The following is a 25,046-nucleotide window of genomic DNA, read 5'->3' as shown; positions in this document are numbered from 1 at the left end:
GGTTCTTTCCTTTCTCCCTCCGTCTACGCCGCTCTCTTCTCTCTCAGCGCACCGCAGCCGCAACCGAGCGACAAGATTTGACGGCGAGAGCGAGCAGCGAGCCCCGGCGCCGTCGTCGGCCCCTCGCCGGCGTGCGCGCTCCCCAGCGGGTGAGCGCGCTGCCGTCGAGCGGCCTGGCCGCGGTGCCCCTGTGGCCTGTTCCGGCGAGCAGTTCACCCGGGTTCGGCCCACTTTTCCCCGCGTGTCGGCGTGACAGCAACGCTGCACGGCGGCGAGGTAAGCCACCCCCTTCCCCTTCTTTCCCCTGCGGTTTTGATTCTCTTTTTCTGTTCTCAGATTCGACCGATTGGGGATAGTTAGGGTTAGGGTTTCTTTCCTCTTTAGGGTTTTACTGTTTATTTACCCCGTGATGTCTTCACGAATTTAAGGTTCGGTTTCCAGTTGAAACCATGTTTTCTTCTCTATCCCAAAAACCCGATCTAGGGTTTGGATGTTCCTTTTCTTCACTTTTCCCGAACCTGATCTTGGGTTAGGGTTCAGTTGAACCATATTCTTGTTTTCTTTTGGTTTGATTCAAGATCTGCGAGATTATCCCCTTCCCCTCTTCATTTCTTTGGTTCTTGTGCTCGGATTTCATCCGGTTTGGGTTTATTTTCTTTTCGGGTTTGATTCCGATTGGGATGAGGGGGTTAGGGTTCCGAATCTCTTCCCTTCCCCTTCTTCTTTTGGGATTAACCTGATTTGGGATGGGGTTACAAATTAGGGTTAGGGTTTCATTTTCTTTTGATTTCTTTTCCTTTTTGGAGTTCATCCGAATCTCTTCCCTTCTTCCCCTTTTCTTTCTCCGATTTGGACTGATCTCTGTTTTCTGAACCGAAGGTGGGGATTAGGGTTAGGGTTAGGGTTCGTGTGCCGACCCCTGTTCTTTTCTTTTCTTTTCTTCCTTTCTTTCTTTGATCCGAACACAGATCTCTTCTGTTCTTGCCGTGCGCCGATGTAGAACAGCGGTGCTATCATCTTTTCCCCCCACGCGGTGGCGGTGGTTTTTCTTTCTTCTTTTACCCGGTTAGGGTTAGGGATACAGAGGCAACCTTGGCTCTGATGCCATTGTTAGGATCGATGTGTGTACCTCTGTGATCATAGGATCGGGTAAGCTCCTTCTTGCCTTCACTGTTGTGGCACAGCAGCAGCGTAGACGCCGGTGTAGGGGCAGCTCCGGCTCGGTGGCGAGACGGCAGTCCGGTGTAGACCTGCAAGGGAACGACGGAGGTTGTTGGGGGCACATCCCGTCGCTGGCAGCAGCTCTTTGAATCGGTTTAGGGTTTCTCTGTAGGTGGGTGGCGGCTCCGTTGAACCTCTTAGTCCGAGCCGTCACGCCCACCTTCTTTTTATGTGTGTTGTGCGATAGGGATCCACCAACCGGATTAGGATTGGGCTCCCTTAATCAAGGAGCAGATATAAGGGTCCAATAGGGTGTTGGGCCTATGGGTGAAGATCAACTAACAGCGTCGTCCCTGTTCCCGTGCTGGCTCTGTGCAGTGGCTCACGGCGCGGGCGGCACGCTGCGCGTGCTCAAGCAGGCGGACTTTGCCGCCATAGCCGACAAGGTGGGCCACCTGGACTCCATCGGGGTGGCCGCGGGCTTCGAGGAGCTCAGGCTATGGGGGATCACGATGACGCATCCGCCTGCGTGGGATCGGATGGAGCGGCTCCGCGTGCTGGAGGTCATCGGCGCCGTGCTTGAACACGCCGCGAGCAATGGCGCCGTCGCCGCCTGCCTTGACCTCCCTGACCTTGCGTTGCTCGGTGTGAGTGCGCTGGTGCGAGTCTAGGCAGGTTCCTGCTCCCTGGCCGGATTCCTTCCTGGTTGGGCCACAACCTGCCGCCATCGACCCCCCGCTCTTCCGGTCAATGGCGACCTCTGCAGTAAAATTCCTTAACACCTATGAATCTATTTTATGTGCAGAATCCTGATATGATCAGTTCACTGCCAGATGACATTTTGATCAATATCCTTTCACTGATGACTGTACGCGAGGCTGCAGTGACCGATGTTCTTTCTACCAGATGGAGACACCTCTGGGAATCTGTGGACCATTTCATCCTTGACATGCATACTTTTGGGATGCAAGTGCCCCCAAATTCAGATAATCATGGAAATCTTGACTTTTGGAACTCGGAAGCTACAAAGTTTGTGGGCAAAGTAAATGAACTTTTAAGCCATCATAAGGGCAATAAACTCAAGGAATTCAAGGTCGAATTCCCACTAAGCTCAGCTCATGCTTCTGAGCTAGATCGATGGGTTGCATTTGCAGTTGCATCCCATGCAGAAACACTCACCCTTTCCCTTTGTGATGAGCATGGCAGGGTAGCCACAGACCATACAGAGGCATATGTCTTCCCTTTGAAGCAGTTTTCTGATGTGGGTGGCTGTCAATTGCATGTATTGTCTCTTTGCAAGTGCATTTTAGAAACAGTACCTGCAAACCTCAATGGATTTTCTTATCTGTATTCCCTGTCACTCTGCCATGTGCGAATGGTTGATGAGGTTCTTCTGAGTATCATGTCCAGCTGTAATGCTCTACACAACTTGTATCTGAGAGCATGCCATAAATTGATTGATCTCAGAGCTTCTCGTGCACAATTGGTGAACTTGGAAGTTCATTGGTGCCAGAGATTAAGAAGTATCAGTATTCATGCTGAAAAGATGGAGAGTTTCTCATACACAAGTCGAAGAGCAGATATTGAATTTGAGTGTGCGCCAGTTCTTTGCGAGCTAACTGCTTGTTTCCGCGGGATGTGGCATCACACTTTAGCTCTCTTAGATAAATTTCCGAATAAGCTCAAAATGCTGACATTGCCGTGTTCATCACGTTTGCAGGTATGTAAGAAACCATCATGTGGTTGTATAACATCTGTAGAATTTTTGTTCTTGCTAAAGCAGTCTCTGTTTTCTCATTATTTCATTTTTGGGCTATCTCCAGGCATCTCGTGTGCTAAAACACAATGGAAGGTTTGCTGTTTTGAAGGAAATTACATGGTGTGTAAGGGCTTGGAAAAAGAGCATTCGTATTGTGGCTCTTGTCCTTCAAGCTGCTCCTTTAGTTGAAACACTTAATCTGGAGGTTTATAAGTTGGTCTTAAATAATCGGATTTTGTACTTTTCCCATTCCCTTGTAGGCCCCACCACCTGAGTGGCCACTGTTTTAGTTATCGTATATATTTGCTATACTCCAAGTTTACACTGTTCTCCTACAAATTTGAACTCTGAACATCATTTATCGCTGGGTACTTGTTAGTATGGAGGAAAGAACCCTGCTTGCTGCTATACATAGATATGTCGCTCTTGTTTACATTTTATACCCACCTGTAAACAATATAATCATAGCTACATAGTTGATACCTTTTCAAGCTAGCGTTGAAGCCACTATCTTTTAGCCTTCTACTGGTTCATGCTGGTTTATTTACTTCCAGGTTCATGGCAACCTGCGACCACAGAAGATGCTGAAGATTAGATGGCCCAAGAATTTTACAGCTGCAAGTCTCAGGACTATTAGGATTGAAGGGTTTAGTGGGGAACCAAAATTGGTGAAATTCTTGCTGTTTCTGTGAAGGAGGTCACCTGTGCTGAAGACACTTCTAATCGAGACACATCAAGCCATGGACAGAGGCTTGGGCATATCGGAAAGTGAGAGATCTCAAGATGCTCTGAGGTGCAATTATGGAAGAGTGGTGGCGCAGAGATCTCAAGATGCTCTGAGGTCCATCTACCGTGAAGCTCAGCATTATGTGATTAGTGTGCTAACAATAACAAAATCATGGTTGCTGTTGATTACCAGCTCATGCATGCATGCCCTAAGTAATGTTCAGAAAATATCTTTCTATGAATTAGGTGCTGGTAGCTTCTGAGTGTAGTGAAGAAATGTTGGTGGAGATTTGTGGGATGAACTCTGTACTTTTAAATGATGCTGTAGCTGATGGTTCAAGTGACTGCTATATTTTGTGATGTGTTGGATGCCTCGTGGCATCCCCTGGGATGCAGAAGTATATTTATGAATGGTGCTAGTAGTAATGTCTGAAAACGTTTCCAAAAGGTGTTTTGCAACCCATGAATGACCATGGAGAGTTGTTTATATTGATGATAGAATAAAAATTTATGAACCAAAGTAAACGGTGTTATGTGTCATCAGTCTCGGAACTGATGAAATAAATGATGTGGAACACAAAAGTGAAAATAGTAAATGGTGTTATGTGTCAACATGTAATGTTGAAAATAAGGATTTAAATATCACATGTGGAAAACACGAGGCTACAGCCTCGGAACTAATAATAATTAAATAAATGATGTGGAAAACAAAAGGAGAAAAAGTGGGGTGAGAGAGGCTCGAACTCTCGACCTCAGGATGACTCAATCAAATTAGCACTAGAGGATCAAATTACTACTTCCCATATAAACTATCCACATCATCTAATACTAGAGGATGTGTGCTCCCCCTAGCCACACTTCAACTTAGGTAAGTTTGATCAAATTAGAAAGTGTTTGGTTGACAAGTTTCTACACCATAATTTTTTATTAACTAGGTACTTCATTTCGAGCTATTAGTTCTGTCGTCTGAATCTAGTAGTGCTAATTTTAGCTGCTAACAATTAGCACTAATAAATCTAAACATACCCTTAAACAATGCGCAATTCGCCAACTCATAATTTCCGTCTCTCTTAAACCGGAGACATGAATCACAACTGCTGTTGACGTCACACCTGTACTAGTAAACTAATGGACAAGTCACAAGTACATTGCATCCGAAATAATGAATGACATACATGCTCAACAGAAAAAGGAGACACATGATTTATTCTATTTTCATTATTGTTCAAAGATACATGCACATAACCCGATTTTATCAGTTCGCCGGCCCAATTACCTACACGCATTGCTAAGGCCGAGGACCTTGCCTTGACTATGTTCCTTCTTCTCGACAGGCGTGAGGATGCAAGGCATGTCCATGCCCGGCACGGCACGGCTCGCACGGCCCAGCAACAGTGCCATTTCGGAGTGGGATCAAATACCTACCTCCGGGCCTGATGAAGTCTCTGCAGTCGTGAAGGATGCGCGCCTTCTCAAAGTCTCTACACACTGCGCCAGCCGCTCTTTCTTGGGGTTTCTACAAATAGGACCTCTGTAGGGGTGGCTCCCTAACCGCCCCTACAAATACCTCTGTAGGGGCGGCTGGTGTTTTCAGCCGCCCCTACAAATGGATTTGTAGGAGCGGCTGGTGTTTTCAGTCGCCCCTACAGAGGTTATTTGTAGGGGCGGCTGAAAGCACCAGCAGCCCCTACAGTTGTTATTTGTAGGGGCGGTTCAATCTAGAACCGCCCCTACAGTGCATTTTTCAGTAAAAAAAATAATTAAAAAATTCAAATATGTCTACAGCATATATACATCCACAGTTTATACATATATACATCCACAGAATATATAATTCAAATTCAGATCTGAACCACCACATTTATACATATATACATCAACAAGTTCAAATCACAAGTCATAATTCACAAATCTATCATTACATAGTCCAATCCACAAGTTCAAAATCACAAGTCCATCAAATTGTTATCATCGGCCTAGAGCTAGCCTTTCAAGCTCACGAAGGTGTTGATATGTAGGATTACTACCTAAGTCAGTACATCATGGTAATCGCCTTTGACATTCACAATTTGGTCTAATATGAAGTTGCAAAGGTCGCCGACTAGCTCTAAGAGTTCGTCATCCTTGTACACGTCCCTTCTATGGTGCTTCTCTTCTCTCCACTACAAGAGAACAAGTTTATGCCTAGTACTTCATAACATGAGCTATACTACGTACGGGAGAAGTGGTTCAAACTTACCAGACTAGGGTGTCTCCGGTAGGCAGTTGTATTACTCATCATAGCACATACGTAGTATCCACAATGTAGACTCCTAGGCCTCTGTTTGGGGCACTGTGTGTTTTGCATATCAAAATGTTAAGTAATACTATTGAAAGCCATGTAATGAAGTACCAAAGTTAGTTACACTTACCGCACACATAGTTTTGACAACCAACTTTTCCTTCCTTTCTGGATAATGCCTCCCTCCATGGAATGTGACATAGTGCCTGAATGCCCTGTTCAAATGATGTTAGCAGATGCAACTTGTTAGTATCCAAATGTGAAAGTTACTAGTATATATATACATATAAAAGCTAATGAGGATTGTTGATGTGTATACGTCTTGACAATCGCTACGAAATCCTTGTATGTCGCCCGTTCAAAATCTACTGAATCAAAGACCCATGCCATGCTCCACCCGACATCGATGCCTATACAAATCCAGTGGTCGCTGCATGAATTTAGTCAAAGAACAAACACATAAGCTCTTTTGCATCGAACAAAATATATGGAACACAGGTTTAGGTCTAGAGTCGAACTAACAAGAAGTTGTATGGTAGCCATATCATCTGGTTATGCTGGAGGTTTTTAAAAGATTGTGCAATGAATGCCGCAACCTTAATGGATTCAGTCCTTATCTGCTTTTGCCGGATCTGCTCTTTCTCCGCAACCGTCTTCCCAGCGGCCAGCTCTTTGCCATCCAGTTTCTAGTTTTTGGGGTAATTAAAAGTTGTTGCTGCTATAGATTGAGGGTCTACATACCCGGAGCTCAGACTTGGCATTTGTTTCACAATGTGTGTTTGCATTCTACAGATCACGGGGTGGGTTAGTTACAACAAAATCCAAACATTAGATTCATATCATATCTAGAGGGCGAGGACTTATAGGGCGTAGGTGCGAATTAGATTCATTTCCATTTTTCCAAGGTGAAAGCATGTCTGGACATCGTTGAAGTCAAAGACAATTAGCCCAGATGGGCTTCCAAATGTGCCAGCAGGGACGTATGCTTGTATGATTTCTAGTTTCATTGGGACAACACGCAAGTACCAATCATGGAACCTTCTCATTCCATGTGGCAGGCGCTGGATGACATGGTTTGGTAGGAAGAGCTTGCCTCTTTCATATTTTTTCGGGTAATCCTTGGACCATTTTATGGTATCAACTTCTGGATATCTCTTTGCCGTTTGGTGGAGTTTGCTAGTAACGGCCTTCTCAGAAGCATGCCCTTTCACTTGTTTAATTTGGTTCTCAGGCTTGAACTGGTCATGGGCATACCACTTGCTGGCTAAAGTGACATCTTTCATCAGAGTATATACTGGCCTTATGTGAATGGGATGCTTCTTTTGGAGTTCCCATTCAGGCAAGTCCTCATCTTACTCCTGTGCCATCTGCTCATTCATTTGCTCGGCACGAGCTGGAGAAGTCCTTGGCATCTCATCATGCCCTTGGTCAATATGAGCTGGAGAAGGATGTGGCATCTCATCATGCCTTTGCTCAATATGAGCTGGAGACAGATGTGGCATCTCCAGTTGGCCTTGCTCAACACGAGCTGGAGAAGGTTGTGATGTGCCAGGCATGTGCTCATCAGGATCCTTATGAGTCAGGGAAGATGGAGGCATGTATGTGCTGTGGTGGTCATGAGATGGTGAATAGACCTCCCCGTCCTCAACACCTCGCTACACATGTACATCAAACGGGGTTGGCGAAGAAGCAGTCAATACAATGTCCCGTTTGTACCAGAGGATGAATTGCTTCATGACATCTCCGAGTAACACTAGCCCCTCGGGTGTTGGGTGGTCTATCTTCCACGACACATACTCGGGCTTCATGGTATGCACCTCGACCCTAGTGTAGTCTTGTGGGATGTCCTTATTGTGCCACTTGCCTCTCGGAGGATGTGCCACACCAGTTGCCACCTCAACCATAGACTGATGCCTGCCAAACAGAACAAGCAAGCTGCAGCTAGTTGGCTCACGTATGCGATCAACGGCGGTAGTGGTTGCAGTGGAACCTTGGCTGCTGGGAACATCTAGAGGGCTGCCAACTAAAGCAGTTCTCCTAGCGGCCCCATTAGTGTTCCTGGCTCCGTAGATAGACCTTTCTCTTGCAGCACCTAATCAACCAGAGCCTTTACTTGTAGCGCAAGATTAGACTCTTTGTCTCTGCCATGTTTCTTGTACATGTCAATGTCCTCTTTGAATCCTTTCTTCCAGGTAGTCAATTTCCCTAGCCCCCTAGTGCGGCCCGTGTGCTTAGGATTTCCCAAGGCAAGGCTAAGCTCATCCCTCTCTCTGGAAGGAGTGAATATGCCCTTCTCCTTGTCTTCAGAATATTTCAGTATCCTTGATACTACCTCTTCGGTCTCCGGATTAGGAAACTTTAGACTACTACCGGATGAATCCGTACTCCTTCCATATATCCATTGCTTGAGGCGTGGCCTCAACTTCTTCACTTTTGTATTCCTAGAAGCTTCAGCCTCTTCATCCATCTTCCTAAACACCTCTCGCTTGCCCTCGTAGCCACCGGGGCCAAGACAAGGGGGGTGTTTGTTCTGCTTCGCCTGCTCGCTATTACGCTTACTAAGGGCCAACGCTTCGGGTGAAGTCTTCTCGGCCACTAGAGTCTCCCATTGACTCTGAGTTATTTCGCCAAACTCGTGGAATGGAGTTAACCCCTTTTGGATATACTTTGTGTTTAGGTCCGACCTCCAACGTTGGAATGCGTGCCCCATTATCTTGAAAGCATGACTTTTGACCAGTTCACTCTTGCCCTCTGGAAACCTAAAGTTGATCGCCACCTTCGTATCCCAAAGCTCCTTCTCTTTCAACTCAGGTACACTATTCCAATTAGGGATTGCTGGGTTGAGATTATCTCTTACTAGGTAACCGAGCACATTACGGAATCGACTTCTATACTTCTCTGGCTTAATGATCTGCCCTTCAGGCCTGACCTCTGTTATCACATACAATGCCTTTTCATGATATAGGTTTGCCCTTCTATCCCCTCGCTTCCTCTTTGGTTCGGTACCCAAGGCTGTGGATGTGCCTTGAGGTTGTGGAGCAGAGACCTCATTGTCAGTCTCTGCTGGTCTTGCCTCTGCACTCCTTTTCCCTACTCCATCTTGTATGACAAAACGTGCTGGACGCCAACGTCGTCTTTTTGGAGGTTTTATAGGGACCTGTATAAACGATAGGTCAATGTGTTAGCAGAGGTAACACTGCTAAAGTGTTAGCCAAATTTTCAAGGTAATAAGGCATCATCCCTAACTCATCGTCCGGGTTAAAATCCTTGTCCAATTCATCCTCCGTTGGCCTTCGTCTGGGTTCAGTTGGAGGGAAATCAGGACTTGAATATCCCCCTTCCGCGTCCTTGGCATCACCCTCATCATCATCCTCTTGTTCGCCTTCATCGGTCTCTCCTTCTCTTCCTTCTCTTCCCTCTGGTCCCCCTTCCTGCTCACAAAGCTCCTCCTGAGTAAGCATCACTTCTAGATCCTTTTGTAACTCATCATTGAACTGCTCCTGACTAAGCTGGTCCTCGGGTTCTTGCCCTCTTTCGGGTGGCTGTTCATCATGTTCGATGCTTTGGGCTGCACCGTCTGCTGTTTGCGACATTTCTAGATTTGTTCCAATATATGCAAGAAATAAAGAGTGCTTTAGATACGCGACAAAGTATAAGAATTGAAAAGGTGAAGAGAGGCCTCAGAAACATGTCAATCATCATTTGATCATGAACTTGGAGCTTCAAGGCATCAGAACATAGAAGAGAGGAGAAGGGAATGTAGGGGCGGCTGGTATGATGCCAAGTTCCTCACAAGTTCTTATTCATCAAATCATATTCCATATAAGTATGGACTTGGACAAATTCATCATCGGCAATGGTCTTAGGAGAGGAGAGGAGAGGAGAGGGGAGGGGGTAAAAGAGGAGAGTAGTGACATAGAGTAGAGAGAGTAGTAGTTTAGTACTAGCAGTAGTGTAGTAGTATAGACAACCAGATCAGCAAGTAGTAGTAGAGTAGCAGATCAGCTAGTAGTAGTAGCTGTAGTAGTGTAGTACTAGTAGTAGTGTAGTAGTATAGACAGCAGCAGGAGTAGTAGAGTAGGCAGTAGTAGTATAAGTAGTAGTGTAGTAGTATAGACAGCAGCAGGAGTAGTAGAGTAGACAGTAGTAGTATAAGTAGTAGTATAGACAGTAGCAGGAGTAGTAGAGTAGGCAGTAGTAGTATAAGTAGTAGTATAGACAGCAGCAGGAGTAGTAGAGTAGGCAGTAGTAGTATAAGTAGTAGTGTAGTAGTATAGACAGCAGCAGGAGTAGTAGAGTAGGCAGTAGTAGTATAAGTAGTAGTAAGACAATTGAATTCAGAGCATAGCAGCAGTAGTAGTAAGACAATTGAATTCAGAGTATAGCAGCAGCAGTAGGCAATAGAGTGTAGGCAGTAGTAGATCAATAGAACAGCAGTAGCAGCAAGCACATAGTAGTAGACAGTAGTAGTAGATTGTTGAATCAGTTACATATTTGGCTCAGATTTGCCCATTATTGTCATCACTGGTTGCTTGTATATGAGATACAAGCCGTCCTAGTTTAGCAGCACACAAGCATAGGGACATTTCATCCTCATCGCCGCTACCTCAGCACAAAAAGTCTAGACATCATTGCATATGCCACTGCCTCAGCAAATTTTTTAAAGTTTAAAAAAATCATCATCGCAAATGCCACAAAGATAAAACAGTGTCAAAACTAGATCCTAAATCACATATGCATCATAGTACAGCAACAGTAACCACATAGTAGAGTAGCATCATAGAAATAGGCAGCAAGTGCTTTGTTAACAGGAAGATGTATATTTGGCATTTGCTCAGCAAAAAAATGGCATCACATGTAGCAAGTGCTCAGTTAAATGTCACCCAGTCTCTTATCTCAAATTCATGCAAAATTCATCGAATTTCATCATTGGCAGTGGCATATGCTCAGTTAAAATCTATCCCATTCCATCACAGTGGCATCATAGGCAGCAATCAAACAAATGTAGTATAGTAGTAGTACAGTACCAGCAGAGTACAAAGTGAAGCCAAAATGTTCAGTTACCAGAGTAGAGAGACAATGTAGAGACAAGAGTAGAGTAGAGTGTGGTAGCAGCAAGTAAAATGTGCAGCTAACAAAATTGAATTTGGCTAAATGGCATTGTGCTCAGGTAATTCAAATAGACTAAATGGCATTGTGCTCAGTTAACAGCAATAGCACCCAAAAGGCAGTGGCATTATGCTCAGTTTTCACAAAAAAAAGCATCACAGGCAGCATACCAGTAAGGAAATAAGTAGTTCATCACAGGCATCATTGGCAGTGGCATCTGCTTAGTTCTCAATTCTCATCACAGGCAACAAAACAAAAGCATCACAGGCAGCAGTTCATCACATGCATCACAGGGAGCAGTTCATCATAGGTACCTTTGGAGGACGAGGAAGGAGAGCGCCTGGGCCGGGGAAGGAGAGGTTGACGGGCTTACGGAAGGAGAGGCACGAGGTCACCGGCAGACGGGCACCAGGGGCACCACGACGGTGCACCAGCAAGGCGCACGTGCACTAGGGGCACCATGGCGGCGCACGGGCACTAGCAGGGGCACCACGGTGGCGCACACATGCACCAGGGGCACCATGGTGGCGCACGGGCACCAGCACAGGGGTGGGGTTCCAAGAGCGGATCCCGTGAAGGCGGCACGCCGGAGGTAGGGTTCTGGGATGGGGCGCCGGAGGAGGAGGAGGAGGTCGCCGTGAAGGTGCTCGGCGGCGGTGTTCCTAGCGGTTCCCGTGGCGGCGGCGCACCGGAGCAAGGGTTCCAAGGTTGGGGCGCCGAAGGAGCACGGGGGCGGGGCACCGACAAGGAGGAGGATAGGGGCGGGGCGCGGACAAGGAGGAGGAGGACAGGGGCGGGGGTCGACGTGAAGGAGCTCGGCGGCGGTGATGGCGGCGGCGGCGGCGCGTGGAAATTTGGTAGCCTGACGGCGTCGAAATGGAGGAGCGCGCCCAAGACTTAGCCAAATTTTGGCACTGGCGCGCTCCTTCCTATATATAGCTGTGGGCATTTGTAGGGGTGGTCCGTTCCCCAGCCACCCTTAAAAATATTTTTCAAAATCATTTTTAAATAGAAAATCAAAGTTTAAACATTGATACCAGTATTTGAAAGCCAAAATGGTTTCAAATTTAAAAGTAATGAATAACAAGTTTGTAGTACTCATCAAGATCTACAATATTTATTTTGGTCAATTTTCAATTTGACAAAGTTTGAACGATTCAAATTTTGAATTTGAAAAAAAGACAACTTTAAACCTATTTTTGAAAACCTAAATGGTTTCAAATTTAAAATTCATGAATAACAAGTTTGTTGTACTCATCCTGATCTACAATGTTTATTTTGATCTTTTTTTGCATTTGACAAAGTGTTAATAAACATTAGTTACAAAATGGCATGTATCACAAGTAGTTTTATAAACTATGTGTGAGATTCATGATTTTTTGACTAGTGTTCATTAAAACTGCGATAATTGACACATACATAAATATAGTCTCACACACATACACAAAATTGACACATACATAGATGAAGTCTTGCAGACACGTGCACTAGGTAGGCCCCGCCATGACAACTTTCCCCTTGACACCTTTTCTTTCCCATGGCATTATGTCTTTGGGTAGGTTTTTTTCAACAAGACTGATCTTCTTAGTAAAGTCTGTGAATAGCAACATCTCATCGTTGTTATTGTAGGCTTCAACATCGTCGACGCCATCAACTCTGATAATGTGTTGTTTCCTAGGGACAACCATGTGCTTAATTCTCTTCTTCGGTGGGTGGGTACTTTCCGGGTCGGGCATATAGAAAACTTGTGCGACACGTGAAGCGAGCACCCAAGGATCATCATGGTATCCTATGTTCTGGAGGTCCACGACCCTCAAACCGATGTCATTGAATTGATATTGCTTGATCCAACGGCATCGAAACAAGGCCACCTTTATACCCCTTCCATAGTCAAGTTCCCATATATCTTCAATTATGCCAAAGAAATGGGTCTTTCGCCCCACCTCATCAAGAGACACTATCCGAACACCGCTGTTTTGGTTCACACATTTACTATCTTTTGTGTGGGTATAGTACATGTACCCATTGATGTCATAAGCATTCCAAGATGTCACTTATCTCGATGGACCCTCTGCCAACTTACTGATGGTAATAGAATCTATTGTTTCTCCCGACGGTATGTTCTTGTCCTTCAACCATGAAGTTAGGCGTTGCTTGTGCTGTTTTATGACCCAATCATCTGAACGACCATCCCTCTCTACCATAATGATTTCCAAGTGTTCTTCAATGTATGGTTCCATCAGTTTAGAGCTCTGCAAGACACTGTAATGTGCCCGACTCACTTCTTTGTAATCTTGGTCTATGAACTCTTTTCTACCACCGGTTCCCTTCCTAGCTAGCCTACCCTTGTGACGAGAATCAGGATTACCAATCCCTTTCTGTATTGTCAGGTACTCTTGACAACACTCGACGACTTCTTCGCTACTATAGCCCTCTATCATGGAGCCCTCTAGGTATGCACGATTATGCACGTATCGGCTTAGAACCGACATGAACCGCTCGTAGGACCACATTTCATGTAGGTAACAAGGGCCCAAAGCCTATATCTGATTAACCATGTGAATCATGAGATGTACCATTATATCAAAAAAAGCAGGAGGTAAACACATCTCTAGTTGGTTCTAGGCCTCGACCACGAAATCATGTAGGTCACTCAGCTCTTTCTTGCCAATGGTCTTCTGTGAGATCTTCGAGAAGAAGTAGCACATGCGGGTGATGGCCATCCTCAAGAACTCTGGCTTTATAGCCCTAATTGCAATTGGTAGGTACATGGTCAGCATCACATGACAATCGTGAGCCTTGCAGTTTGTAAATGACAAGTCCTTCATCGACACTAGCTTCTTGGGGTTCGCCGAAAACCTAGTCGGGACTTTGATGTCCTTGACAAAAGTGCATAAAGTTCTCCTCTCTGGTAGGTCTAGGTTGTAGGTAGCCATGGGCAGAGTGTATTTTCCATTATCCTCAAGTATCGAGTGAAGTTCTGGCATCACTTTGAGCTGCACCATATCTTTTCGTGCTTTTAGTCTGTCCTTTGACTTGGCTGTGTCCATCAAGGTACCCATGAGACTCTCAAACACATTCTTCTACACGTGCATAGCATCAATGGCATGGGGGACCTCCAGTTGTGGCCAATAAGGCAAATACTGAAAGAAGATTGATTGTTTCTTAAAAGGTACGCCTTCGATAGGAGGTTTGCTTCTATCTCTGATCGTTCCATCTAGTTTCTTCTTTCCATAGACGATCTTTATGTTTTTCACCATTTTGTACACATGTTCTCCATTATGACGTCTCTTCAGAGGGGGTTCATTCTCTAGGGTGTTGTCATAGTATCTCATGTATAATTTGCTACGGTACTTGTGACCTATCTTCAAGAAGCGACGGTTCCTTATGTAAACAACCTTCTTGGATCCATCTTGGAAAACCCATTTAGTGTCATCCAAATAGACTAAGCATCATGTCTTTCCTTTGATCTATCCAGACAGTGCAAACAACGTGGGGTGATCGTTGATAGTGACAAATATTATTGCTTTTAATGTGAAGTCCTCCTGTAGGAACGCATCGTACATCGGCACCCCATGCTTCCAAACTTTCTCAAATTCTTGCATCACAGGCTCGAGGAACACGTCCATATCAATGCCTGGTTGTTTAGGGCCAGAAACTAGAACCATGAGGAAAAGATACTTTCTCTTCTAGCACAACCATGTTGGGATATTGTACATGGTCAGAATCACTGGCCAAGTGCTATGGTCGCTCATCCTCTCATTGAAGGGATTCATTCCATCAGTGCTCAAGGTGAACCGTACATTCCTTGGGTCTTCGCTGAACTCTTTATTGTTCTTATCGATGTCTTTCCACTGGCTACAATCGGCCGGGTGTGCGATGATATCGTTTGCTACCTTGCGCTCATCTTGCCACCATGTCATGAGCGCGACTTCCTTAGGGTTCAGGAATATACGCCTCAAGCGGTCGGTCACCGGCAGGTACCACATTACTAAGGCAGGAATTCTTCTCTTCTTTGCATCATTGCCTAATGGAGTGTTCTCTGGTTGCTGAGATTCTTGTACCACCTTTTTCCCACCCTTCTTATTCCTCTTGTTCCCCGTGGAGGCTTCTCCCCCACTGTAAAGGTTATTGTCTTTGTACCGACTAGCCCCGCACTGAGGACATTTATCTAGATCTTTGAACGTGTCACCACGAAAGAGGATACAATGGTTGGGGCATGCATGGATTTTTTCAACGCCCATTATTAAAGGACTTATAACCTTCTTTGCATAGTATGTGTTGGCGGGAACTGAGTTTGGCTGTGGAAGCAACCATGCTAGGAGACACAAAAGATCATCAAAACTGTAGTCCGACCAACCGTACTTAGCATTCAAGATGAGTAGCTCAAGCACAAAATGTAGCAGTGTCCAGTGTGTCGGACAACCCTTCTCTACACCATACACAATCTCCTTCGATGCTTTTGTCACCCTTTCTAGATTTTGTAGACCTCTCTTCTGTAGTAATATTTCTGGTCCAATGGCCCGAAGCATTTCATCCAAATTGTCACTGTCGTCTTTATCCCCCTCACGTGCTCCGCCATCATTGCAGAATTCACCACCTTGTTCATTGCGGATGTCACCACCTTGATCATTGCCTAAGTCATGATCCATTTGTTGAGCAAGCTGGTCTGAGTATTGGGACAGGTACTGTAGGGTTTCGGCATCGTCTTCTAGAACATCGCCATCATCATCAACTGCCATTGTTTCACCATGATGAATCCAAACTGTGTAGTTCCGAACAAATCCTCGCCTGATCAGATGTTCTTTGATGATACTCGAATCTGTAAATGCCACCGTGTTCTCGCAATCCTTGCAGGGACAAATAATTGTATCCTTATTATCTGTCAACGTCGCTGCATGCTTCTCTGCGGCTTCAATAAAATTGTCAACCTCTTCATGAAAAGGTGCCTCGAATCTTAACGAATCATACATCCAAGAGTTTCTGTACTCCATCTTTTAAAAATACAACACAACCAAAGAAAATATACGAAATGAGTCAAATTAATAATTAATTAATTGAGAATGATTATATATACTCCATGGTAGAGGATAATTAATCAACTGCCTACTAATATAACGCATAAATATTTGAAATGAAATATAAAATGGTTAATATATACCATCACAAAGAAATGGTCTAAAAAACTACCTTTCATGCCACCCAAAATCCAATTTCATTAAAAAAATAAAAAAAACAAAAACCTAGATCTAGAACTAGATCTCATGCATTTGCTTTAATCAAACTAGGGTGTAATCTAGGGTCTAAAATCAAGCAAAATCGACTAATGAAGAGTGTAAGCTCATTTCTCTACCTAATTTACACTAATAGCTTTAAATCTAGGGTCTAATTTGCTACATACAAAGCTCAAGCACCATGGAGGAGAGAGAAAACCAATAATCAAATTACTCACTAACCAACCATTAAAACTTCAATTAAAGAGTTGGAATAGCATTTTCTTACTTTCTACAACCTCCCCACCAAAGGAATTGAGATCAAAACCTCCCCCCTTAGTAGAGCAATTTTTAGGAGGAGTCCAAGGCCTCCCAACCTTTTTTTTCTCGGGTTAGAGTGAGTAACCCGAGGAGGAAGAAGGTGGTGGCTGCTACGTATACTGTACACATTTGTAGGGGCGGCTGGTGATTGAGCCGCCCCTAAAAATCTAACTGTAGGGGCGGCTCAATCACCAGCCGCCCCTACAAATGACCCCCATTTGTAGGAGCGGCTGGAGACACCAGCCGCCCCTACTGTGTCATTTGTAGGGGCGGCTGGTGTCCAGCGCACAGGGTGTGGCCTGGCAGCACCACTGTAGGGGCGGCTAAAGAGCCAGCCGCCCTTACAGTGAAAAGGGACGCGTCCCTACAAATCTTTTTTCACGTAGTGACACCCAAGCTTCATCGCTTGGTGTGGAGAAACCATTGCGAATGACACTAGCAGGAGGAGAATTGCTACTTTCCCAGCCATCTTCAGGCTAATCGATCTAGCAGTTTATCAGGGACTGGCTGGGGTTCGTATGTAGTACTACTATGTATGTCTAGGACTCCATTGTATGTGCTTCTTCTATATATAATATGGGGAAGTACCCACCCACAGACTAACATGCATGCCTTTAATTCTTGGATATATAAAAACACTTCTTGGATGCAATATATATAGCAAAAGATAGATATTACAGCATCAATTTACTATTTTTACAAGATTTATATAGCAAAAGATAGATACCATATTATAGCAAAAGATAGATATTACAGAATTAATTTACTATTTTTATGTATAATAATGATATATACCATATAGTAAGGCGGAATAGTTTACTACATTTATGGAGAAGTCAAAGGGAAGTACCCCACATCCACCAACTAACATGCATGCCTTTAATTCTTGGATATATGTAAAGATAGATATCACTGAATTATTGTACTACTTTTATAATATTTATATAGAAAAAGATAGAATATCTTATATATAGCAATTATCAAGGTAGTAGTATACTACATTTATGGAGGAGTCAAAGGTTTCTTATAGCTAGGGTTTAGATATTTATTTATGTCAAATATGTCCTTTTATGTTAATTTGGTGGAATCCACACTCAAGATTGTGTTTTTCAAAACCAACAACACTAAAGCAGGGATACCCCCATCATTCATTTTGTGGGATCATGATGTGTCGGGGTTATGATCCCCAGGTGTCTCAAGGCACCGATTAACTAGCAGGCTGAGCCACCCACGATGCATCAGCTAGCGAAGGCCCGAGCGACCGAGGCCCAGCTAAGCCAAGCAGAACAGGCCTGACGCCAAGGCCAGAATCAACCACAGCCCCTCCTTCTGTCTCAGCCGCACGACGCGCGAGAGACTCACGACCTCTCCGCCATCCCGACCCCAGGAGGAATGGGGAGAGGTCACACCTAGCCAAACCTGCCCGCTCTAACAAAGACTAGGCACGCTGCACTGACATTGCAAGGACAAAGGGGACAGCGGTCACCTCGGTCTGGTCAGACGCCACCCCCTACACCACACAGCATGGACAAGACAACACCGCCCAAGGCAGTGACGGCCGGTACGGAGCCCACCGTCTAGATACGGCCCGACGGGATGCTTGTACAATTCTACCCACCATGAGATGGGATCCACGACGAAGACCTTAACTTAGAGGCCATCCAACCTGGCAGGAGCCATGACCCTAACGATCGGGATTGTGGCCCTTAGTTCCTCAAACTAACAAGGCGATCAATGACCTAGGGCGGCTACCAACTCCTATACGATGCCCCAGGAAACCAAGAGGCGATGACGAAGACTATGGCGAGGACCACGTCATGTAGGACGGTTGGTGAACCACCACCATGCCTATAGTGCCGCCACGACCGACACAGTAGCACCATGTCACACCATGCCGCGATGTGGCCACAAGACCATGACGACAACTGTAACATCCTAAAATTTGCATTCTTTTAAAATTAGTAAATATGATTTATTTAAGCAAATGTGTGTGCATTAAAAGATAGGGAAATAATAAATTTTGTGGAATTAAAATTTAAAAATAAGGTTAGAAACTTTTTGATGCATACATGCTGCTGCATATCATTTTGTGAATGCTTGGAATTTGTTAAAGATTTCAAAAAGAATTGAAATTTGAATTTAAAAATGGATTTGGAAAAGTGTAGAAAAAGAAAAAAAAAGAGGAATCATTTTCCCCCTCCCTTCTTGAATTTCGGCCCGCAGGCCTTCTCTCCTTCCCCCGCAGCCCAGCTTTCCCCACAGCCCAGCGCCAGCCGCCAGCCTAGCACCGCTGTCGGCCCAGCCGCTGTGCCTTCCTCGCGCCCGCAGCCGCTGACCGTCCGTCCCCACATGTTAGCGCCATTCCCGTCCCCGCGTGGCTCGGCAACCACCCGCGCCCGGCGTCTGAGCAACCGCCGCCCACGACGGGCGTCGTGGGAGCGTCCCCCCCGCTCCTCGGCCTTGTTAAATAGCAGCCGAGCCCCCCCCACGCGCCCCCTGCTGCTCCCCCGCGTCGTTTTCTCTCGCGTTCATGCCTCGGAAGCCCCACAATCACCGCACGGAAGAGCTCCGCCGGCCACCATCCTCGCCGTCCGCGTCGCCGCCTTCTCCGAGCCTCCCCGTCCTTGTTCTTCCCCGTGGTGAGAATCCCCTGGCCTCCCTCTATCTCCTGGTACCGCTTGTTTTATTTTTCTTGGCTTCTAGATGCCCTGGCCGCGAGCTCCGCAAGCCTTGGCCGCCGGCCATGGTGGCCACCGCACTACCCGCGTTTTTTGGCCGCCGTATCGGCATGGCCGAGACCCCCTTCTTCCCCCGCATACCCCGGTGCGCTCGGTTTTTCATTTGGTGAACCCTAGCCCCCTAACCGCGCGTGTCCGAGACCTCCACGCCGCCGACAATGGTGCTCACCGCCGGCGTCACTGTTCCGGCCGGCCACCTTCATCTCTCCCTCCTCTGATCAAATCTGATCCGTTCATTTTAAATCCAACGGCCGAGAACATCCGATACCCCTTCGTGTGGCTGATTTGCAAAAGAGACCCTAGACTTTTCTAAGTCCTAACCCGCAGTCCAAGGCGTAGTTCCCCGAGTGCGCAATCTCGTTTGGAAAATGTAAACTTCACGGCTTAAGTCAAAAATACGTTTTCAGTATTCACAGAAATGCCATTTGAACTGTTTCGCTTATAAAATTGTCGTTTTAGCTCTGAATTGATCCATTCAAATCGCGTTAGCTTCGTAATTCCATAACCTACATGTTAGAACCACTGTTAGTCAAGTTTGGAACTTTTTAAATTCATGGTTAGATTTAATTAAATATATTGCTATAGGAAAACCCGTTTAAATCATAACTTTCGCATTTTAGCTCCGTTTTTCGTGAACTTCGCATTGACGTGATCGTAGCGAGACGTAGATTATTTTTACAAACATTTTATCTTGTTTTCAATACTGTTGGTGTACTGTTCTAATGATAGGAATGTTTGCTTTGCATGAATGCTTTTGGAATGTTGTATGTTGCCGTGTTGGTCGCGTTCAGACAGTGAGGAAAACGTTGGAGACCAAGAACTCTTCGACGACCAGCAGGACTAGCACGAGTTTGTGAACCAAGGCAAGTATAGCATGGGCCTACCTTGATGTCCTATTTCACTTTAATCAATTACTCATTTGCATGTGTCTAATTTTGATACCCGTAAGGACATCCTAGTGATTGATTACCCTGTTCCTTGTCTCCTATGGGTTAAATGCATATGGGTAGATTGCTAGTGCTCTAACTGAACTTGATCTACATGATAATGAATGACTCTATGGAACTAAGAGTTTAACATGATTTATAACAACTGTTCCATAGGACGAAAGTGCAAATGACTCTTGATCATGTTGCTCCCAGCCCTCCATAAGGACTTATCTATCGGCAAAAGCTGGGACTGACAGTGCAACCATGAGAGTCATATGGCTCTGACTTTAGCTCAGTAATAGGAACTTTTCTAGCTAGTTAGAGGTTACTTTTTGGCGCAAATGGGGCTTGCCACGTTGGGTATAGGGCTACCTCTATTCCTATGAGTATAGCCACGATGGATATGTGCCATAGGAAAGGGGGGTTCCTACATCTTCCTGCCAAGAAAACCTAGCGGCCCTAACTTGTTAGTGAAACCTATGAAATGGCTTCATAGTGTACCCTGCCCGCTCACCTTGGCAGTGACATGGGAGTAATTAGCCCGGGCATATGGGGATCATGACTCGCGGTGAATGTGCACCACCTCTATAGAGGGTAACAAACTGTTATAACAGCCGTGCTCACGATCACGAGCGGCCCGGAAAACTCACAGAATAACTGGATACTTGATGATGTTCATTTAAGATGTTCTATGATGATATATGATACACTTTACACTGATATATGTTCTTATGGGATTAAATGGGAGCCTAAGCATAATTTGATAATATCTTATAATAAAAGCTTGTCGTACTAAAAATGCCAACCGCAATAAACCAGAGTCAATCCTTTTTGAGCTTCATAACCCCATGTTAGCTTGTTAAGTACGGGATGTACTTACACTTGTTTATTTTCTTTATTTGGATAAAAATCCCGGATGGGTAACAGATGACAACGGGTATGAGGATTTCCTGGAGGATTTTTAGGCTTGTGGTCAACCAGTTGACCTTCCCTGTAATGGTATTCCATGAGAGTGTTATTCTTTACTATTCCGCTGTGTTGTGTAAGACTACTTAATGTTATTATTTGTGATGTAAGAGACACCGTGATGATATTTTTTATGATTTGTTGACTTGTGTGTGTGACTGATTCCTGGGCACACATGAGTATTTTGCATTCAATTTTATCCTTAAAATTGGGTGTGACAAATTGTTATCAGAGCCGTGTTGACTGTAGGACGCAAGCCTAGTTAGAAAACAGACGTTTTAGCATCTTTGCTCCTCTGGTTTCTTGCTTACTGTCTTATTCTTGTTATTTTATTAAAACATTTATGCTTTTCATACCTTAATCTATTATTTAAAATTGTTGATTCTAATTCTATCTCACTTTAAATCTATAGATGTCTCATAATCCGAAGACTGCTCGCCTCAGCACCGCCGGCTATCGTGCCATATTCACCCCGCGTGCCCCATAGGCAGAGAGGGAGATTGTGATCATCTCTGACGATGAGGAGATGGCTACACCGATGCCTACACCTGCTCCTACCCCAGTCGCTGTGCCAGTCTATCCTGTCGTAGCTACACCTGAGGAGTCGACGGCTACTTCCCCTACACCTGCACCATCTCTAGCTATTCCCGTGGTGGATGAGGAGATTGGCTGGAAGTGCAAGTACTACTTCAAGCCAGCTCCAGAGATGGCCTACTACCACACCCTCCTCACTAACGTGCTGGACGACTACTACCCCGACTTGCACGCCTCCATCAGCTACCACTGCGCCGAGTACCAGCATCCATTGGAGGCTACCTTCTGGAAGGTAGAGCTGGTGGTCACCACTTAGAACGATATCAAGAATGGACATGAGGTGGAGACTGTCCACTGTGCCCCTGCCAGGAGAGCCCATGCTTTGGATGGCATGGAGGATGCAGCACAGAACGCCTACATCCACTACCATGGTCGTCGCTTTGAGGCCATGAGGGAGGATCACTTTAGGTTCCTTCCTTGAAATGATCATGAGGGTGTTTGGCAGGTTTTGGTTCCACCAGAGAATGACCCAACTCTGGAAGCAACAGTGCAGCATGTCCACGCTATGCAGGGAGTGGATGAGGAAGTCAAAGGAGAACTACGTGCATCTCAGAGGGCTCAGAGACGCCTTCAGAAGCAAGTGGATGAACTTCGAGCTCAACTTGGACAGCCATCCATCTACAAGAAGAAGTGCCGGACCTTCACCATGATTGACACCGCTCCATAGGTGTTAGGTGCCTTGATCTAGATTACCACGTCGTTAGTTCGTGTTTCTTATTTAGTCTTGTTTGGTCTTGTGAACTTGGTTGATTAGATGTTTAATTTGTGAACTTGGTTGATTTGGTATTTGCTTGAAGTTTGTGGGCATGTCCACAACTTCCTTAGATTGGAACTTTAAGTTTAGAATAAAATCTTAATGCAGATGTTTCGCTTTATCTTATCTCTGCTGTTCTGATTTCTGGAGCAGCCTGTGTTCTTTATCTGATATCTCGAAATCTGGGTTGTCAAAAACTCTGAAATTTTTGTGGAGATAACTAGACCTCTGTATCTTTCAAATGTCTCTGGAATCACGTCAATATCTGTTCAGGTTTGTGAGATCTAGCTATCACAAGTTGATGTTCCTGCGCTGTCTGGAACTCAGAACAGTTTCGGTTTAGCTCTACTTTTGACCATGTGTGTGTCAGAATCTATAAAAGTGATCTAAATTAAAGTTGTAGCTGATGTTCTAAGCTTTCTAACAAATCTTGGTGCACCTTTGTTGGATCTCTGAAACTCGAGTTATAACAGTTTTACTGAAATGCTGAATTTGAATCTTGTCCAGAAAATTCTCAGCATTGTTTCTTATCTTTTGTAAGCTCTCTATAATTAGAAAAATCTCTAAATTTTGCACATTTGTTGGAAAACAGATGGCCGCAAGAGGATGAAGAGGTAGAGGCCATGGTCGTGGGCGTGATGCTCTCATAAATCCACCACCGCCGCCACCTGTGACCATGGAACAGATATTGGGAATGCAAGCGCAGCTGATGCAAGCTATGATGCAGCGCTTGGACAATGAACCTGCAAGAGGGCCACCGCCTGTTCAGGTCAGAGATAAGCGTGGAGAGTTCATGAAAGGTCATCCACCGGTATTCACCCATGCCTCAGACCCTATGGAGGTAGATGATTGGTTGCGTGCTGTGGAGAAATAACTAAACATAGCACAATGCAACGACCTTGAGAAGGTGTTGTACGCCTCCGGGCAACTCCAAGGAGCTGCTCAGGATTGGTGGGAATCATTCCAGTTTGGACATCCCAACAATGCTCCTGCAATCACTTGGCAGGAATTCAAGGACAATTTCCGGTCATACCATATTCCTGATGGACTAGTGGAACTGAAGCAGGAAGAATTCCGATCCCTCAAGCAAGGATCAATGACTGTGGCGGAGTATCGGGACAAGTTTGCACAACTATCACGCTATGCTCTAGCTGATGTCTAATACTTACCCTAACTTCCAGTCCTTGGTGAATCACGCTATCGTGATTGACGATAAGGGCAAGGAGATGGAAGCTAAGAAGAGAAGGCTCCAAGGGCAAGCTTCTGGAAGCAACACTCACCCACATGCTTATCCCCAGCAAGGTTTCCAGCAGAGGAATCAAGGACCAACTCACCAGGGAAACCGTGGTCAGTATCCTCAGCGGAACTAGTTCCAGCAACGCCCTCAGTACCAGCAATAGTTTGGAAATCAGCGTCCCCCGCAACAGACCAGCAATCCTACAACACGCCAAGGAGTGCCCAACAATGCTCCTATGAAGAGTGGTGCACCCAACAATCCCAATGCCTGCTACCGATGCGGAGAAGTAGGTCACTATGCTTATCAGTGTCCTAAGAAGCAGAACCAACAAGCACCTCAGAACTAGACCAGCAATCAGAAGTTCAACGCCCGACCACCTCACACTGCGAAGGTGAATTATGTGTCATCTGATGCAGCTCAGGAGACGCCTGAGGTCATGTTGGGTACGTTCAGCGTCAACTCTATCTCTGTTAACACTAGATTTTGGTCGACTTTGGAGGATGACAGGTGGACCTGCATGCGGGAAGAAGGATATTCGGCAAACAAAATGAGCGGTCGGCTAAATGCTTATACGGTCGGTTACTCCAGAAGGTGGTGACTCTATTCGGGAAAGCAGAAGATGGTAGGCAAAGCCGATCAAAAAGATGAAAGTTGTAATAATAAAGGACTCTGAGAGTTTAGGGCAAGGAATCGTAGTTTCCAAGTTTGTTTAATAGTTCCTTTGTAAATCGTAGTCTTCTAGGACTCGTGTTTTGTCTAGGGTATAAATATTGACCCTCGACCATTGTAATCGTGTTCACAACCAAATCAATACAACCGGCCCCGTGCCAACCTTCGAGTCCTTTTGTCGTGTCGTCGAGTTCTTCGAGAGGAGTCATCGATCTGTCGACCTCCATAAGTTCCGACAACCTTGTTATCATGTTTAGTATCATGCGGTGGATTTAGACGTGATGCAAGTAGTCTTGTTTGTTTTCAATGGTCGTGCGGCGGATCTTTGCTTGACAATCAAGAAGTCTTTGTTTATGAGTAGACACCGTGCGACAGGCGTTTGCTCAATATGCTTAGTGAAAGCAAGACAGTTATCGGCTCTATTAGATACGGCAAAATCTAAATAGATTCATTAAGTTATCCTGTGTTGCATGTTTTGAATATTCTATATATTTGCAACACACTTCTGCCCAATCTAGATTGATATTGTTCGGCCCTCTCTTATGGTTTTATTCACGCTTCAATAATCATTGCTTTTCATATTACCTTT

The 25,046-nt window shown here is 45.2% G+C and overlaps 2 protein-coding genes and 2 pseudogenes across 3 annotated transcripts; 1 reads left to right on the top strand and 3 right to left on the bottom strand.

The window, feature by feature from the left end:
* Window positions 1–1,519: 1,519 nt before the first annotated feature.
* Window positions 1,520–4,021, top strand: LOC136550876 (F-box protein At5g03100-like). 2 transcript variants are annotated; one of them, XM_066542460.1, is made up of 4 exons: window positions 1,520–1,808; window positions 1,967–2,881; window positions 2,985–3,040; window positions 3,475–4,021. In XM_066542460.1, exons 1-4 carry the CDS (start codon window positions 1,674–1,676, stop codon window positions 3,506–3,508), a joined length of 1,140 nt encoding a protein of 379 aa, XP_066398557.1. In that variant the 5' UTR covers window positions 1,520–1,673; the 3' UTR covers window positions 3,509–4,021. The 2 variants fall into 2 exon arrangements, with proteins under 2 accessions (XP_066398557.1, XP_066398556.1); XM_066542459.1 differs by having other exon boundaries at window positions 2,985–3,125.
* A 1,593-nt stretch (window positions 4,022–5,614) lies between these two features.
* Window positions 5,615–7,210, bottom strand: LOC136547993 (uncharacterized; annotated as a pseudogene).
* Window positions 7,211–8,019: 809 nt separating this feature from the next.
* LOC136547991 (uncharacterized) lies at window positions 8,020–9,520 on the bottom strand. Its single transcript, XM_066539663.1, has 2 exons — window positions 9,140–9,520; window positions 8,020–9,084 (listed from the first exon to the last, which is right to left on the bottom strand). The coding sequence occupies exons 1-2, from the start codon at window positions 9,518–9,520 to the stop codon at window positions 8,020–8,022; spliced, it is 1,446 nt and encodes a 481-aa protein (XP_066395760.1).
* Window positions 9,521–12,523: 3,003 nt separating this feature from the next.
* On the bottom strand, window positions 12,524–16,030 carry LOC136547990 (uncharacterized; annotated as a pseudogene).
* Between the last annotated feature and the right edge of the window lie 9,016 nt (window positions 16,031–25,046).

The sequence above is a fragment of the Miscanthus floridulus genome, chromosome 4 (genome assembly GCF_019320115.1).
Source record: "Miscanthus floridulus cultivar M001 chromosome 4, ASM1932011v1, whole genome shotgun sequence".
Lineage (NCBI taxonomy): Eukaryota > Viridiplantae > Streptophyta > Magnoliopsida > Poales > Poaceae > Miscanthus > Miscanthus floridulus.
The sequence above is the reverse complement of the archived record's forward strand: the minus strand, read 5'-3'. Positions and strand labels throughout refer to the sequence as shown.

Coding starts and splice junctions, on each gene's coding strand:
- LOC136550876 (XM_066542459.1), top strand. CDS start 1,674: ATGACGCATCCGCCTGCGTGGGATCGGATGGAGCGGCTCCGCGTGCTG. Junction 1,809..1,966: donor CTGACCTTGCGTTGCTCGGT/GTGAGTGCGCTG, acceptor TTTTATGTGCAG/AATCCTGATATGATCAGTTC. Junction 3,126..3,474: donor TTGAAACACTTAATCTGGAG/GTTTATAAGTTG, acceptor ATTTACTTCCAG/GTTCATGGCAACCTGCGACC.
- LOC136547991 (XM_066539663.1), bottom strand. CDS start 9,520: ATGTCGCAAACAGCAGACGGTGCAGCCCAAAGCATCGAACATGATGAA. Junction 9,085..9,139: donor CTTATTACCTTGAAAATTTG/GCTAACACTTTA, acceptor TCGTTTATACAG/GTCCCTATAAAACCTCCAAA.